Below are 18,617 nucleotides of genomic sequence, written 5' to 3' on the forward strand. Positions count from 1 at the left end.
GCGGAAAATACGGTATATCAAATAACTATAACATAAATAGTTCACTGCCGCACGGCCCCAAGCACCGGCGTCGACTTCCAGGCGTGTGGCGGCGTGGACTTCCATCCCCGGAGGTGGCACTTCCAGCCACGGAGGTGGAAGAGAGCTCCATAGAATAGGACCGGGCGTGCGTAAAAGCCATGACCGAGCCCCATCCACCGTCCCCGGACAGCCACCCGGCTGACCGCCAGCCCCTGACTTCCATCCATGGAGGTGAAAGAGAGCTCCGTAGAGTAGGACCGGGCGTGCGTAAAAGCCGTAATAGTTTTTCAAACCTTCTGTGTCACTCCAAATCATTAAATCCTTCAAACTCTTCGTCCTCCGTGTCACTTACAAACAAAGCCGCTAATGATGCCGGTAGTACGTGGGGCCCTTCGTCATCCCATGATCGAATCTTTGTCCTTTATGTAAACAACTGCTGCGCCGCTGATGTCACTTGAAATTCAAATTACAGTAATCCCTTGCTACATCGTGGTTCGTTTATCGCGGTTTCACGTTTTTTCTTATTTTTCTTCTAAATTTGAATATTTATCAAAAAATTCACATGTAAGTCGCTCCTCAGTATAAGTCACCCCCCCACCCAAACTATGAACAAAACCGCGACTTATAGTCCGAAAAATACGGTATTCATAAATATGTAGTATGTATATAGTAGGTGTATAAATCGCGGGTTTTGTCACGATACGACATCATATTGATACAAAGAAGCATGATACGATATTTGCCGATATCTTAAAGCCTGCTGTGATTCATTCACGATACATCACGATATAGTGCTCTACGATCGATATAGAACAATATCCTGATTTATAACAATTCATACGCAAAATCAACAAGGTACTGCAAACTCTTTATTTAGGAAATTACAAAGTGCTTCCAAACGAATGACTTGAAGCCCAAAGGGGAGTGAATTTCCACATCTTCTTGGACACTAGCCATAGCACCAGCCCAGGAGCCGCGTAGTTGTCGGCTCCCCTTTCACGTGCCTGCTCTACTCACAACACAACACGCAAGAAAGAGGAAGCAAGCAACAATGAACTGGATTTCAAAATAAAGTCGCGTCTAATGTCCAAGGTCAAAAACGGGCGATATAGATCGATGTTTACGTTTAGCATCAATGCTAACAAATCGTAGAGCATTATATCGATTAATCGATGTGTATCAACGAATCGTTACACCCCTAGTATATAGTATGTATACAGTATATATTATATAAGTGGATGGATAGATAGATGGATGGATGGATGGATGGATGGATGGATTTGGATGGATGGATGGGTGGGATGGATGGATGGATGGGTGGGATGGATGGATGGATGGATTGGAAGATGAATGTTATCATATAAAAATACACGCTTGTTGTAACTTCTCACACACACTATCACAGTCAGGACACGCACACACAATTATTTCCATGTAGTAGGGTATTGTGAGTCTTGGAACTGCCTCCTACCGGGTCAAATGCAATAAAAGGCAGCACAGGGGAAGTGGAACTTTGAATGTCCTTGGAGCACTGAGCGCTCCACTGTCCGTTGTTGCACAACAAGTATTGCTGGCTCACATTGTGCTCTTGTTTCCTGTCTCTTTCTGGTGCATGTCTAATTGTAACTTAAAAGAATAAACCCATCACCCCTGTGTATGGGAAAATTATTGTGATGGATTTATCAGAAGTGGAAATATGCCCTCTAGGCGGAGGTATGGATAATAGCATCGGGGTTCACTTTACTTTTTTGGTTATTTATTCCTACTTAGCTTTAATCTTATTGAAAGCATATCTGAGAAACCGATGGCAACTAGTGATAGTTGACCTACTGTAAAAGTGCACAGTTCCATTCTACTGAAAACTGGGGGTGCTATTAAAAAAAATAAGTCTCGCGTTTTTCGGTTGTATAAGAACATTGCAAGACTCAGCATTTAAGATATTTGTTGAACACACCGTTGTCCATGTTTACCGGTGACTTGGATGTAAATTCAAAGTACGTTCAGTAGAACTTCGGATCTCAACGCTATTTCATTCCAGAAGGAGCATTGAGAAGCAAAACCGTTGAGTTCCGAAGCAATTTTCCCCACTTCCTCCTCCTTCATCTGTCTGTTGCACTGTCTGCTGTAAGTAGCAGAGAGAGACGGCAGACTGACTCAACCTTAATGGATGAGCTTTTTCATCTCCCCCTGCTGAGAGGGATCAATACACTCACTTGAGACTGTAGCGCAACGTACGAGGAGTGTCCAGCATGGCATAGAATGGGTTAAACACTTAAAGCATGTGGTCAGCAGGACTTGAGGCCAATGGGAGGTGTTTGGGAGGGTATGTTTGTGAGTGCTCTTGCATGAAAGCATTTATTGATCTATCTCAATCAGAGCAGTGGCGGATTGATGCCGTTACAGCAATTTTGACTTTTGATCCCCAACAAGTAAGATATTTAAAATGGTCAATGCCATAGTGGCTGGTTTAAGACACATATTTTAAAACAAATCTGAATTACCGTATTTTCCGCACTATTAGGCGCACCGGCTTATAAGGCGCACCTTTAATGAACGGCCCATTTTAAAACTTTGTCCATAGATAAGGCGCACCGGATTGTCAGGCGCATAAAATAGAAGCTATACTGCAACAAACTGAGGTTGACTAGGGTTGCGGTATGCATCCACTAGCCAATAACCAACGAGCCCTCTGTAAACAATCGCGTTTCTCAAACGATCTCCTATAAAATGATTGGAACTGACTAAAGTTCGATCTAACGCATTGGTACTACTTACCTATGTTTCCCTTCCATATCGATCCGTAGATTTACTCAAAACATTAACAGAGCAGCCTATTTTGACATGAAATAGCCTGGTGCGTATAGCAGCTATCGTTATAGCATTAGCCATCCGCAAATTCCCATGAGCCTCAGCTCGCAATCTCCCATGAGCCTCAGCAAAGTGTAAACAATCGCGTTTCTCAAACAATCTCCTATAAAATGATCGGAACTGACTAAAGTTTGATCTAACACATTGGTACTGCTTACCTATGTTTCCCTTCCATATCAATCCGTAAATTTACTCGAAACATTAACGGAGCAGCCTATTTTGAAATGAAATAGCCTCGCGGGTACAACAGCTATTCGGTGACGCCCCCTGACTACAGTTGCCGTAATGTTGGGAAGCGATGCGACCTTGTAATTTACTAGTCGTCAATTGATCCATATATAAGGCGCTCTGCATTATAAGGCGCACTGTTTTTTTTAGTAAAATGTAAGTTTTTAGGTGCGCCTAATAGTGCGGAAAATACGGTATATTAGATGGGTCTGCACAAAATAGTGTTTTGACACGAAATGAGAAATTTATATAGAAATTAAAAACAAATGGCATGTGATTCATCATTCACCCTTTTATCATTAAAACCCTGAAACACTTTGTTTCAACAAGTTACCTATGAACAACTCACATAATTTGTGAAATGGAATGGAGTTTATATGTATGCATTCTTAGTTACATGATCTTTCAGTTTATACATACTAGGGCCCAATTGTAAATGTTTAAAACACAAAGGTAAACAAATCAGTCTGTGGTCAATGTTTGAAGGGCCATGTTCTGACAATTTAATCGGATGGCCGATTAATCGCTCTGGCCTTAATACCCATCTTTTCTGAAAGGCTTCAGAGGCTACAGCCCCAAAGCAAAAGAGGAACTACTAACCAAGCACAGCCATGAAGACCCCAAGGAACTCTCCAAACAAGTCAAAGACAGAAGTTGTTGAGTAGTCAGGATTGGGTTTAAAACAAAACAAAAATCCCGAATCTTTACATAATTCCGAGGAACACCATCAAACCTATTGTAATTAAATACAAACGTTATGGCACCAAAATAAACCTGCCAAGAGGAGAAGAACCGGGCGGAACCAAGTTGTTATAGAGTGTTTTAGCTGATGAAATGTGTCCACTTTATTGCTGGCTTGAGGAGGTTTGATGAGGAGCAAATAGAGTAGCGTATCGAGGATTCCCTCGGAAGGAGGGGACCTCAACAACAACTGTGCACCCACTTGAAAAATTATTTCTATTGTTCAGATGTGAGACTTGGGCATAGAGGTCAAATGGAAGCGTAGCTTCTGAATTTAGGGGTATTTTTCTGACAAGAACATACTGACCTCAACAATACACTCATTCACTGATATTTAAGAAGCCATACAAATAATATCAAATTAAATTTTCATGGCGTGAAAGGATTTGAGAAAAAAAAACGGAATTAGGGAGTAGCCAATTTGAAATCATTCACCACTTGGGCAAAATGGGATTTTAACTGTGGCAGCAAGGTAAAGGTTTGAGGACTATGCAAGCTTAGGTTAGTTAGGTCGTTCTCAGACGAGCTTCCATAGTAGAAGCTATACATTGCTAATAATGACTGCGGGGCGCAGCTCCTCACAGCATCCCCAATCCTTAATGTGTTAAGCAGGGAGGCACCGGGTTCCATTTTATAGTCTTTTGGTATGACCCGGCTGGGGATCGAACCCACAACCTCCCAGTCTCAGGGCGGATGTTCATACCACAAGGCCACTGAGCTAGTCAAAGATAACTACAAGGAAAAAACTAAAGAAACAGAAGGTTAAAACTCCAAGCATCAAAATAACTAGCAAAACAAACTTGGACGTGACAGCACAAAGCACAGCATAACTCACAGCACAGAGAACAGATGACAGTGACACAAAAAAGACTGAACAGAAAGGAGGGAACTAAATACAAACAGCTGATTGGAAGACACAAGGGGTCCGGGCGAACAAGAACAGATGGAACCAAATACGAGCGAGCCATTGAAGATGAGGAACACAAGAAAAACATGACATTGAACACAAGAAACACAAGTAAACGTATCCAAATCAAAACCAAATAAACTAAAACCATGACAGAAAATGAGTCAAACTTCACTGCAATCACTTTCAAGATGAATGCCCTGTTTGAAAGAATCATCCATCCATTATCTAAGCTGTTTAGCCTGTCCTCAAGTGTTGCGGGTACGCTGGAGCCTTTCTTAGACTTTGGGCGGGGTACACTCCGAACTGGTCGCCAGTTAATCGCAGGGCACACACTAACATACAACCTTTCACACTCATAATCACACCTATGGACATTATCAAGCTTTATTGTATGTGTGTCAAGGTTAAATAATTTGGGATTTTAAAAACAATCTGGTTTTCTTTTATTTTGACTTGTGGTTTTTAAATGCAGTTAGTTTAGATTTACAGCAAGTTTGTTAGTTTATGGAGTGTTTGTTGTGTAAGAAAAGAAGCTCATTATTAGTGTGTCATAAAGTAAACTAAAATTCTCAAATAACTTTTTGTGTCTGCTCACATACATAAGCCTTTCAAATATTTCTATTTTGAACTCTTGTTGGATTTCACTTCACTGGTTCTTTTATCTCAAACAAGATATCTTGTTTAAGATAAAAGAACCAGTGAAGTGATTGACAAGTGAAAATAATTTCATATAAGAAATCTATTTCAAGTGGATAGCATTGTTTTGAATACCCCAAACCTTGTATATCAACTTTTCGTCTTAGTTGAAAAGTGGCTTTCTTTTTTATCGTATCTTTTCTATAATCTTGTGATTTGAGCTCACTCACGTTCTGGGCCGCTGGTAGGCTGTCTGCCTAGAAAGCATTATCTACAAACCATAATGTCGACAAATGGAACCATTAATATGCACATAGAAAGGCAGTTGTCACTGGCCCACAAATGTTGGTGAACTGTTTGATACAGATGATCATCATTCATTGTGCCCGCTAGCTTCCCCATGAATAACAATAAGGATCTGACCTTGCTTGGTGTCTCTGGGAGGGAGATGCTGTAAGATTATCAGGTTGTTTGCCAAAATCATGACCTTGTGTTATAGGTCATGTTTCTGACTCGTTAAAGGAGACTATGAAAAAGGTTGTCAAAGTCAAAAAGTCAAAGTCAAAGTCAGCTTTATTGTCAATCCCTTTATGTCAAGACACACAAAGAAACCGAAATTCCGTTTCCTCTATCCCACGTTGACGAGACACAGTACATGATAGACTAACAAGTAGACGACACAAAATAAAAACAAGAAGGCACAAACAATAAATAATAAATAACAAATAAATAAAATGAGTGATGAATAAATAATAAACAAATAACCCAATAAATAAGAGGAGCAAAACTGAGCCAGCGTGCATACAGCAGACAGTAAGCATAGGCAGTAAGCACGTTTGTCGTCCTGTTGATTAAGTGAAGACAGATATGCTTACCGTAGTTTGAAGAATAGGTTTGTGAGGAATACTGATGTTTTATTTGTGGTGGTGTGCATCAGCCTCTGTTGCCAATACTGCAGTGACCAAAGCTCTTCACACAACCTCTTCATCTACTTCAGGAAGTGGGGGTGAAACAATAGAGTACGATTCAAGTGGCAGTTTTTCTCATAATTGGCAACATGCTGAGTTGAGTTGTTGGATGCAAAAAAATGGCGAGTGTAGGATCAATGGTACATGGTAAATCTCTGAGCAGGGATTCCTGTCAGATGGGCTGTGGCACATTAGTGGACCATGAGAAACAAAATCAATTGTGCTCCTGAAAGTTATGCAAGTTCACTAATTCTGAAATCAGGAATCTGGACGTGTATCTACTCCAACGACCTACAGTGACACGCAACAATTAAATACTCCTCCACTAGCTGGCAGAAGGTTTTCGTTCAGTGTTGTGCTGTACATTTTTAATAATGATAAGAAAAACATGTACCTGGTCTCAATAAAGATTGAAAACACCTGCTTAGAGGATATCATGTTTGTATTTTTTAAACCCGTGTCTGAAAAAGAATTGGCTCACCCGTTCCAATATTTTTAGTGAGTAGTGTATACAAGTATAATTGGTGGCTGGAGAGGTGCCAGTTGGTTTTGGGAGTGCTGCCAAGGTGCCCCTCAGAAGGCATGTTTGAATACGGGTTATTTATCTAATTTCTCATTATTCCAATCAACATACGTAGTTTCTAATGTAGCATACAAAATGTTTTATTTTGAGTGTCCCTAAACATTTACAACCTAATATTATATTGTTATACAGTAGTCCCTCGATAAGTGAAATCCGCGAAGTACGGTCTCCAACAAGAAGTACTGGGCAGGCTAACAAGTTAGCAGAAAGATGCTAATTTGCGATCCTGCTAACACGCGAAAACGGACTCCTAAAGGAATGTAAATGAACATTTGGAGCAATACTACATTGTCCTAAAGGTTAGACAAATGTTTCCTCAATTTAGAAGTTTTATTTTGACTTTTAAATGTCTTTTTTAATTTGGAAAAAAAATCTGCGTTGTAGTGAAGCCGCGATAAACGAAACACAAAGTAGCGAGGGATCACTGTATTCATATTTATGAGGTATTCCACTTGTGATTTATCTTATTCTAACTTCCAGAATACTTGAAATAATGACTTGTATTGGTGCAACTGTTTGACAGCTGATCGGTTGTCAATTTGAGAATTTTAATAATTGATTCATCATTTAAATCATTATTTTCAATTTCCAATTGTCCAAATGCTCACAAGTTTAGCTTCTCAACTGTAAATATAAGATTTTGTAATCCTCCATGAAATCATGCTGATTAACTTTGCATTGAATCAAGATAAAACATTTGTTTTTACTTTGTACTTTGGAAAGCATTGATTGCCTATTTTCTCTTGTGTTATGGACCAAACCAATAACCAAATCATAATTAGTTATGTTGATGCATTTTCTGCACCCTCAATATGTTAATTTGGTCTGTTTTTGAAAAAGGGGGTGGAAATTTAAAAATGCTTTTTGTTAATCAGAGTCAATGATTAAACAGTAGATTAATTTATTATTAAGATATTTGGTTTCAGCGCTAAACAACATAACATAAATATGCCTACCTTAATATAAAATTTAAAGCATGTGAAAACAGCATGACTAAAGAACCATTCAAAAAATTTACTTCACCCATCTGTCTCGTCACCGTGGGATAGAGAAAAACGTAATTTCGGTCTCTTTGTGTGTTGTGACATGTGGAGAGATTGACAATAAAGCTGACTTTGACTTTAAAATCTATCAATCAATATTCTATATGCTGTTTGAGGAGCTGACTGAGTTGAGGTGGAGGGTGGTCAACACTGAATTGGTCACCAAACAATCAAAGGGCACCTTTTGAGACAACCAACCATTCACTGTCACTTTGTCACTCGGTGGGTACTGTTGCCACGCTGCCAGCACAGAAGGCAGGCAAGCAAACCAGTAACAGCAACAGTGGAAAAATACAATGAAGAAAATTTTACTATTTTAAGAGTAAAGTCTTCATACGATTTGTTTATGTTATGTTTTTTTTCCATGTATAATGCACAAAATTTAACTAATTTATAGCGCATTATACATGGGTACAAAAAACAAAAAAATACAAACAAAAAAAAAATAATTTATTATATTTTTTTATGATACGGAGGCCGCCATTACAGATGCGCTTTCTTCTATGCTGTTCACTTCAAACACGCTCCATACGAACACAATGCTCTCGTATCAGACGCTTGCTCGATCACCTGCTCGTTTGCTGTCACAATGTACCCTACACAAATCCGAAACATTTCTTCGCTATCGAGTTTGCTAGCGCATGCGCAGTGAGACTGACCGGCAGAATAACATCCGGTTGTTCCCAAAGATGATCTTTTTTCTGAAATAATTTTACGTTTACGGACTTAAGTAGGAGTCAAAATATGGGTGCGTATTATACATGGGTACAGGTTTTTTTCCAGCATCGACATGCCATTTTTAGGGTGCGTATTATACATGGGGGCGCATTATACATAGAAAAAAACGGTATGTTGCCATGTGATACATCGAGGTAGTTGCATTTTATAAACATGCTGTCTTACCCATCTCTTTGAGGTCACATGTCCAATGTGGCTTGAGATGGAGGGGATGAGGCACAAGGGGTCATGCCACCGATCCTTATTTGTCCCACTTTTCTGACAATGAAGCATATTCTTGTTGCTAGCACACAGGGATGGGAGGAGATGTCACTACAAAGCGTCAATTCTTCTGCAGTGGACAGATACAGCAAATCATAGGGTGATGGATGAAGGCAGATGGCGATGTAGGGAGCCTGGGCAGGAATAGTCCAAAATAAACAGCTTTGGTAATCTCCAATTTATAGATTTAGGTTATAAACCAAGCTCTAATAATAATTAAAAAAATAATTAGAGTCATAAGATGTGTGCAGTTCCCCCCCCCCCCCCCCCAAATATTATTTAATAATTTTCTACTGGTATTTTTAAACATATGCACTTTGCAAGTCCTCCCAGTGATGTCCTATACATACTGTAAATATGTATAGTACACACAATTTACTCTTTACTGTACTTAGATGTATTTAATCCATCTAATACATGATATAACCCCAACTTAAAATATGCTTCTTCTAAAATACACTAAAATTTCATTTGAGTCTAGTTTGAGGTTGGTATAATATGAGTCAGGAGCTTTCTTTTGTCATGTATTAGGAATCCTTTTCAGTTTCACAAATTCAACTGTACTACAGTGGGGTGGGTTCATTTCAGGTGTGATGAGTGTTACGATTGGCCTTTGGAGGATACTTAGAAAGAGGAAATGTACACTGAGTTAATGGGGAATGAAAATGGAAAAATTGCAGGGTCTTTGCTTCTATAAATAAAACCTTGCTTCCTCCATCTCTTAACTCAATTATGCAGCCTGAGTCCAAAAGTTACCACTGACAAAGCAAGAGGCAGGCAGCCTTAGCAAAGTAAAAGCCACACATTTGCCTCTTTAGCTTATCCATGTGCTGTAATCCCATTAGGCAAGGCATTTTGAATCCTTGTTTGTAATGTGCAGAGAGGTTGTCTTCTGGAAAGAGCAGTGACAGAAAGAATATAGGAAGAAGCTGGTGGAGCTTCTTTGGTGTCACATGACTTATTATGTTGCAAAGAGAGAGTCCCAGGCGAGTAGTCACTCCCTCTCTCCATCCCCTGGTCTTTTTCATGAACACATGCAGGAAACTTCATGCAAACTCAGTGACCAGTAATTATTGTTTATAAGGATGTCAGAATCAAATGACAGCATGTATTGTTGTTGACCAAGTGCCATCTCCTGCCACTAACCATGTCGCTTTTGTGTTGCTTCTCCTTCAGGGACTACGGCTCCAAGCGCAAGTCGGGTAAGTCACCAGTTTTCTTTCACAATGCTTTTCCATATGCAGCTTCTGTTAGCTCTTTCTAAAACTTTCTTCGGATTAAATTGTTAAGATGGAAGATCATTATATTTAATGAACCACACCTCAATTTGCTCTGTCTTATCTAAGATGTCATTGGAACTTATTGCTTATCTTTATAATTTATATCACAGTGAGACACTGGATTTGTTTTTCTTTTTCTTTTTGTTTTGGACTGATAGGTACTATGTGTAATAGCCCAGGATAGGGACTGACTGAAGTGTTCCTGGTCATATTCAGATGTCACAATGTTGATTTCATCAGCAAAGTTGACTTGACCTTCAACACTATTATACTGTGTGTGATTTCCCTATCACTGATGAGATCCTCTAAAACGTGTGTTGTTCAATATCCCAATTATTTGTTCACAACATTTCATGTACACCCTTATAAGGGTTGGGTCAAAAATACTCCAATTTTAGTTGAAAATTGGAAGGGGGCACACTACGTTTTAGAGAACTGGGGGGGGGGGTTAAGATAGATGAGGTGAGCAAACATTCATATATGACATTTAGGTCGCCAACACTTTACAACAGGTCAATCTGTTGTCTTAAATTTTCTATAATAATGACTATGTTTATATGCCAACAATAACCCTTTTAAAACCAGAATAATGGCAGTATTCAGGTTTTTAAAACACACGCAGGAACCCGAATATGCCGGGATTCGGGTTTTTCACATTCCAAATAAGGCTGCCGGATTACCCCATTTCTAACTCAAATATTGTGTTATGTGAACGTGATCCCCCTTACGCCCTTTGAATGGGGCATTAGCTTGTGTTGTGTTTATGCTCCTGCTCTGTCTGCAAGGAATCTTAGTCTTTGTAGTGCAGGAATACTTGTATGGGTGTTATCGTCACTGTAGCAACCCTAATTTAAATACATTGATTCCTCCATAGTATTTTCACATTATTTTCTGTCTCTATGCTGAAAATTATGCAGCGTATGTATATAGACAGTGTGTGTATAAGTCCGTACGTCATTTGGAGCGAGGGCGAAACAGACTGCTTTTTTCCTGCGGTGAGTGATATGAATATGATGTGTTTTATTGACGGTGGAAAGTAACAAACGGAAATGACGTCTGTTTGCATCATGATGTCCGTGTGTGTTGCTGTTTCAATAGGGATATTTCAGCGTGTCAGTGACTCACTCAGGCATGTAAATGGGATACTGTATTCTAAATGTTTCAAATGTCAGTGTAGTCAGTGAGAATGCCCCTGTCACATACAAAACGCTGTGTCCTTTCCCGCACAGAGATGTGTTCATGCAAGACATCCAGTCTGATATAAAGGGAGTGCGAGGGAATGATAAGAGCTGCTTTGACTGGCAGCAAATCAGGTCTGCTGCTGTGTTCATCACCATTGATGTCCTTTAAGCTAAAAATGCTTGTCTGTCTCTTTGTATTTGCCCTGTGATTGACTGGCATCAGTCCGTAGTCTAGTCTACCTTTCCACCAGCCAGCTGGTATAGGCTCCTGCTCACCATGACTTTGAAGAAGAAAAGCGGTATATAAAATTAACTGTCGGATGTATCGATGCTTGTATTTAGGTGAAAAAATTGTGCGTGCGTGCGTGTGCGTGTGTGTGTGCGTGCACACACGTCTGTTTAGCCTTTAATGCTAATGACCAAGTTACGACCAGGTTATGTGGTTATGCCATTGCATAGAACAATTGCCTGTCCATAAAACATAATTTATGTTGGATTTTACACACAATACAAAATTGCAGCTACAAATGTACGCAGTTGATGATACTATATTTAAGATGCAGGCTTTGTTGCCACAAGTTACCGTAATGGCCCGAATATAAAATGACCCTGATTATAAGACGACCTCTTCTTTTTCAAGACTCAAATCTGAAAAAAGATTTTTGAACACCAAATTTAGTTTTTATACAGAAAATGATTACATCTGCAGTTTATGACGTCACACAACACTTGTAGATGGCACACATTACATAACTAACTGCGCGTAGCGATTCCGCTATACTAAATAACCATAAATGAAATACTCTCGGCAACACACCAAACATAAGTCATCGAGACAACAAAATACATTTGCTGGCGACCGTTAGTCGCCGTGCCGCTACGTAACGGCAAGGCAAACTTAAAGGAGCGCGCCGGAGCTGTCAATCAAACGGCGCGCACACGAAGCAAACTATTAAACTAACTATTTTTTTATTTTGATAGGAATATGTAAAAACTAATTTTTATTACATCAACATCGTTTTTTTAATATCCTCGTAGGTGCAGTAATCACTCCTTATATTACATAGGTTGCGCCTCACCTGACATGTTTCACCATCTTTCTGCTACGGATACCTGAAGGAGTCAAATCACCTGATCATAAATTTGCTGAATCAATGACTACAGCATGTGTAACAAATGCAATGCACTTTCTTCATCACTTGAGGAACTACTAGAAGTCATCTCTTTGAGACACTGTAGTTTCCATGTTTCAAAATGCACATGCTTCTCACTTAAGTCATTGCATTCTATTAGTTCACCACTAAATGGGATTGAAAACTCAAACGTTTTTACACAATGTCACTTTAAGGACACATATGGTGTTGCTTGGTGGAGATTATGTCTTTACAACATAGTACTTCTCTATTGTGGGAGAGGATTCACTGCTGTATGTTGTTTGTGAAGAAAATCAGGAATGGAGCACCTAGTTGAGAATTGCGACACCCTCCAGCAAGTCCTGCAGCTGCACAGACAGCGATCTGTCTAAACCTGCCAGAAAGGCCAAGAGGTGCGTCCTGGCGACTGGGCCTGAATCTGGAGAGGGCACTCCAGTGCCACTGTTTTAGTGGCGACAAAAACAGGAGATCAGCACTTATGAATTGTAAACTCAGAGCTAACTGCGATAAGATGGGGCACCACGGGTAGTTGCAGATGTTTGGAAAGATCATTGCGTCTGATCAAAAACGAGCTTTTATAGTTCCCTCCTTGGTCACTTAAATGATCAGTGGCGACGCCAAGATCCTTACACTCTTTACGAACAAGGGCGACTGTAGTGATTATAGCAAATATCATAGAATATTCCTGCAAAGCATCGTAGGCCTTTACCAGAGTTGTGCTTAACAAGCTACAAGAACTGGGTTTGTGTGTGTAACAGATTCACAGTTATTTTGCACAAGGCGTTTTTGCATTGTTCTGGAAAAAAAAAGTTAAATATGTCATATTTGCTCCAAATGTGTCCATGTTCTGTTTTCCCTGATTGGTTAGTTGCCGATATGTAGGGCACTTGTGACCACCATGTCTGCTCATTGTGGAGGCGTTGTTGAAAATCAGGAGGAGTTTTTTTCTCCCAAAATTTGCTTGCAAACTACTGAACCTTTAGGTTGGCTTTTTGGGAAAATAATTAATTTGAGTTATTGGTTAGTATTACACTAAAACATTGTATTTAGTTTTACTGAAAGGTAATTGAAGTGAACGTATATCATTGATTATTTTTTTATATTTTTTGGAATCATTTGTCATTTTATTGGTTACCCACTTACCCAGTGCAGTTGTAGAATATGGTATTTTTGTGTGCTTGTTTTATTGTTGTTGTTTGTGGTGGGTGGGGGGAATTAAAGCCACATCACTATATCACCCACTTGATACGAAGATGATTCGTTTTGGCTTAAGTTTAAACTTTTAGATATCTGTACCAAAGTGGCACCCCAAATATTTTGTCATCTGTCTTTGTCTTCTTTCAAGAATAGCATTTGATTTCCTGTATGAGGGCTATTAGGCAGTGGAGAGAGAATAAGGGGTCATTATTTCACTCGTGGCTAACGCCCATCTCAGCTTGACTGAGGTCCATCCAGAGACACAGAAGAAAAAGAGACGATGAAAATTGTATAATTAGAGCCCGAGCAATGGCTAGGAATGCGTTTTGGTTACAATGGCAGTCTTTTGCATATTTATGTACAGTATCTTGATGTGCTCTCAGATGCATTCAGTTAATTTAAAGCAGTGAGTGTCGGGACCCCACCCCTCTTTTTGTTTACAAGGTATGCCTAACTTGTGCTTTACCATTCTATGGCCATCTTCTTTCTGTCAGACTGAATAATCTTTCTCTGCTTTTTTTCCATTCTCTTTTACATCTGCAGTATGGATGTACGGCATTACCGACAGCCCAAGGAAAGAGGCGTCAGGTAGCTTTGTGTGTCTCTGTCAAATCAGTACGTTTGCATGACACAAGTGAGCATTTAATACCCATGTTATTGCAAAACATTGCCAAATTTTTGTGTATCATACGATTGTAAATGTGATCCGAACATACTTCGATTCTTTTCTTGCATGAAAGTGGAGCAGCATTTCTCCAGTTTCTACCTCAGGATTTTTCTTGGATGTTGAATACTATTACAAATACATAATAGAGGGGACGTGCCAACAAGGCCATGGCTAAGGATGCATTTCTAGTTACTTATTTTTGGATGCTGATTCAGTTCATGCTGCATGAGGCTTAGGACTACAATCTTTAAGTACACAAGTGGCAAAAAAAAAAGCATTGATGGTGACCTATTCAGCTACTAACCACCAACTGGAAAAGCCCCACTACTAAGCAATGTGAAAGTGGGGATACTTCCACATCAAAGGATTTAATTAATTAACCTGGGCACCTTCAAAATGGGTCAAGGAGCGAAGTCTAATAAAAACTGAAATATGGGGGTACCTCCACTGATATACGCATGTGGACGTACTGACTGCTGAACGCATGCTCGGCTGTGTTTGTGAGTGTGCCCTGCCGGCTGCTTCCCACTTCTTTTTATTTTATTTTTTTCATTCACATTTCAGCCTTTTCAAGGCATCCAATTTATGTGCACTGTCATCAGCCTTTCCTTTCACCCATCTAGTCAAATTAAACATGCAAGTCCTCCAAGTGTGTTAGCGACTCCAGCAAACACATTCATCTACAAGGGTGGGCAATTAATTTATCAAAAGGGCCGCATAAGAAACGTTAATAATCAATCAATCAATCAATCAATCAACCTTTTTTTACTGCCAAGTTTGAGCGTGCTAAACAAGGCATTTGACTTTGGTACAGCCTCTGTTCAACATTTAGGTGCCTAACAACACTCAGGACATGTGAAAAATGACAAATATTCTCAAACATCCCCTGGTCTTAAACTCCCAGGAGGGCAAAGAAAAACTTAAAAATTCTTACTAGCGGAAATGAGAAACCTTGTGAAGATACCACAGATAGGAGAATCCCTCTTCCAGGATGACTAGGCTGCAATGGATGCAGAGAGGACAAATAGTACACATAATACGGACAATCCAAAGGTAAAGCATTGAGAGCAGGATGTTATTGGACAGTAATGTCTCTGAGACTCTACGAGTGATGTGAGTTCATCAGAGCGACAGCCTGGGGGAAGAAGCTGTGTCTGGTTTTGGCATACAGCGCTCTGTAACGCCGTCCGGAGGGGAGTAGTTCAAACAGACTACGACCTGGGTGAGAAGGGTCTGTAGAGATGTTAATTGCATGTTTCCTGGTCCTGGACAAGTACAAGTCCTGGATAGATGGGAGGTTGGTCCCGATTATCTTTTCTGTGGTCCTTATCGTCCGTTGCAGTCTGTGCTTGTCTTGTTTGGTGGCCGATCCAAACCAGACAGTGATGGAGGTGCAGAGGATAGACTGAATGATGGCAGTATAGAAGGTCTTCAGCCTTTGTGGCAGGTTGAACTTCCTGTGCTGTCTCAGAAAGTACTGCCTCTGCTGGGCCTTCTTCCGGACAGAGTCTATGTGGCTGGTCCATTTCAGCTCCCGAGAGATTGTGGATCCCAGGAACTTGAAGTTGTCTGTGGAGAAAACAGTATTACTGTGGATAGTGAGGGGTGGAAGTGGTGAAAGGTCTCTTCTGAAGTCCTCTGTCATCTCCACGGTCTTGAGCGGGTTCAGCTCCAGGTGGTTTTGGCTGCACCAGTGGACCAGCCTCAACATGCTAAATTCAACTGTGTTTAATATGAATTTATTTCTTTAACATAATCATTAAATTGTCTTATTTTATGAAACTGATATTACATTGAATGTGTGTGTGTGTGTGTGTGTATATATATATATATATATATATATATATATATATATATATATACGCACATACATACATACATACATACATACATACATACATACATACATACATACATACATACATACACATAAAGAAATACAATTTTGAAACAAAGTTGTTAGCAGTCAAAATTCATCATCAAAACTACATATTTAATCAACATTCACAAAATAATCCCCTCTAGTCAAGTCAAGTCAAGTTTATTTGTATAGCCCTAAATCACAAGCAGTCTCAAAGGGCTTCACATAGACAGAAATTGACAATTATTCTCAAAGCATCCCCTGATCTTAAGCTCCCAAGCTCTATACTTTTTTCCCACTTTTTGAGGGTAAGCAGGCAAAAAGTGGTACTATAGTATTGTTGACAATATATTATGACACAATGATGAATTATAATACAGTCAATTAAGCACAGTCTGTTAACCAGGTCCGCCCTGAGACTGGAAGGCTGTGGGTTCAAACCCCGGCCGGGTCATACCAAAGACTATAACAATGGGACCCATTGCCTCCCTGCTTGGCACTCAGCATTAAGGGTTGGAATTGGGGGGTTAGATCACCAAATGATTCCCGAGCGCGGCACCGCTGCTGCTCACTGCTCCCCTCTCCCCCAGGGGATGGATCAAAATCACACAGGGATGGGTTAAATGCAGAGGACAAATTTCACCACACCCAGATGTGTGTGTGACGATCATTGGGACTTTAACTTTAACTTTTTAACTTTAATATGCATATTATCAGGGTAAAACCTTTGTCCATTTACCTTTTACCATATAGGAAATAAGAACATTGCTAAAATAAGGACCACTGTTGGGGTTGTCATGAGTCTTTTGTGAAAAATAGTCGCTCGAGGTGTCGAAAAAGTAACTACATATGGCGAAAATTACACCAGGTCTGCAACCAAACCTTTGGCTTGCTTGATGCATATAAGAATAAAACCACCACTTGTAACAAACCCAGCCAGACAACGGTGAAGCATACTGATGTTCCGCACAGATTTTATTTCTTAGATGTCTTGTTTATTTGTCATGGAAACTTCATAAGCGCTGCAAAAAAATAATTACAAACGTAAATGCCTACTTTTACAAGCAAACAAATGATCATAATATATCATACGTCCATAGAATCAAGCAAATACCTTGGGTCAATAAAGTTTCAATCAATCAATCAATCAATCAATCAATCCTCAGCCCAGCCACGTGCTGACGTCTATATAGTCGGTATAATCCGTAAGGTCCCTAACATTGTACAGCAGCAATGAAAACGTCACTTCCAATCTGACACATGATCTCTTTTGCCCCTTTTCAACAGTCGTGCCACCGCTAATGACTCGGCACGTCCTTAACCACTGGAAATCCACCAACATAAAAGCAAAGCATGTCGAATAATAACGCTAAACAAAGCGTGTCATAAGAAGGATGAAAAACAAAAGTTAAACAGGTTAATATTTATGAGTCAACTACACCACTTTTATTTCGACTTCATGTTCTTCGAGGGCAGGTCAGAGGCTATGTTGTGGATGGATGTGATTTGCCCAGGCCCGACCTATCGCAAGCACAGTCTGTGATGTAATTCCGGTTTCGGTGCATAAATAAAGATTCTTCAAGAAAGACAGACAAATGAAACTAAATCTCATTTTCACTATGTTTCTCATATTTCACATTATAGCGGGCTGGGCATTTTAGTAACTCGTAATGCTCATTTGATATTTTGAACAAGTCTACACTTGCGTGTGCGTCAGCAGCGCCGCGGTTGTTTACATAAAGCACAAAGATTGACTCGACGGAGCTCTCTTTCACTTCCGTGGATTGAAGTCGGGGGCCGGGTGGCTCTCCGGGGACGGTGGATGGGGCTCGGTCTTGGCTTTTACGCACGCCCTGTCCTATTCTATGGAGCACTCTTCCACTTCCGTGGCTGGAAGTCCACGCCGCCACACGCCTGTAAGTTTGTTTTGTTAAATAAAGAGCCGTTTACCAAACCCACGTCTTTCCTTGAACTTTGTTAACGCTACAATATAGTTATATAGTAGATCTGTGGAATAACGACGAGGCTGACGTCAGGGCGCATGCGCGGCGTTGTTGACAAAGGACGAGGAATTTGATCGATGGATTTAATGATTTAGAGTGCACAGATAGTTTGATAACATTATTGCTTATATTATAGTTATTTGATATATAGTTTATACATCGTTATATGGGCCTGTGGAATATTTTGAAGTGCAAAAGCCGTCAGCGGCGCGCACGCATTGTTGACAAAGTACGATTGATGGATTTAATGAATTGGAGTGACGCAGATGGTTTTATT

At 40.0% G+C, this 18,617-nt stretch overlaps 1 protein-coding gene across 8 annotated transcripts in view; it reads left to right on the forward strand.

Annotated features, from left to right (window-relative positions):
• The window catches only part of sh3pxd2aa (SH3 and PX domains 2Aa), a 78,285-nt gene that overhangs the window by 36,859 nt on the left and 22,809 nt on the right, over positions 1 to 18,617 (forward strand). For 5 of the 8 annotated variants that reach the window (XM_061274084.1, XM_061274087.1, XM_061274085.1 and 2 more), the window contains 2 exons: positions 10,174 to 10,199; positions 14,353 to 14,397. In XM_061274084.1, coding sequence (XP_061130068.1) covers positions 10,174 to 10,199; positions 14,353 to 14,397 — 71 coding nt within the window. Of the gene's footprint in view, positions 1 to 10,173; positions 10,200 to 14,352; positions 14,398 to 17,921; positions 18,254 to 18,617 lie in introns of those variants that run through there. The other 3 variants (XM_061274088.1, XM_061274089.1, XM_061274093.1) reach the window with 2 other exon arrangements.

Source organism: Syngnathus typhle, linkage group LG3, assembly GCF_033458585.1.
Source record: "Syngnathus typhle isolate RoL2023-S1 ecotype Sweden linkage group LG3, RoL_Styp_1.0, whole genome shotgun sequence".
In the NCBI taxonomy this organism is placed as follows: domain Eukaryota; kingdom Metazoa; phylum Chordata; class Actinopteri; order Syngnathiformes; family Syngnathidae; genus Syngnathus; species Syngnathus typhle.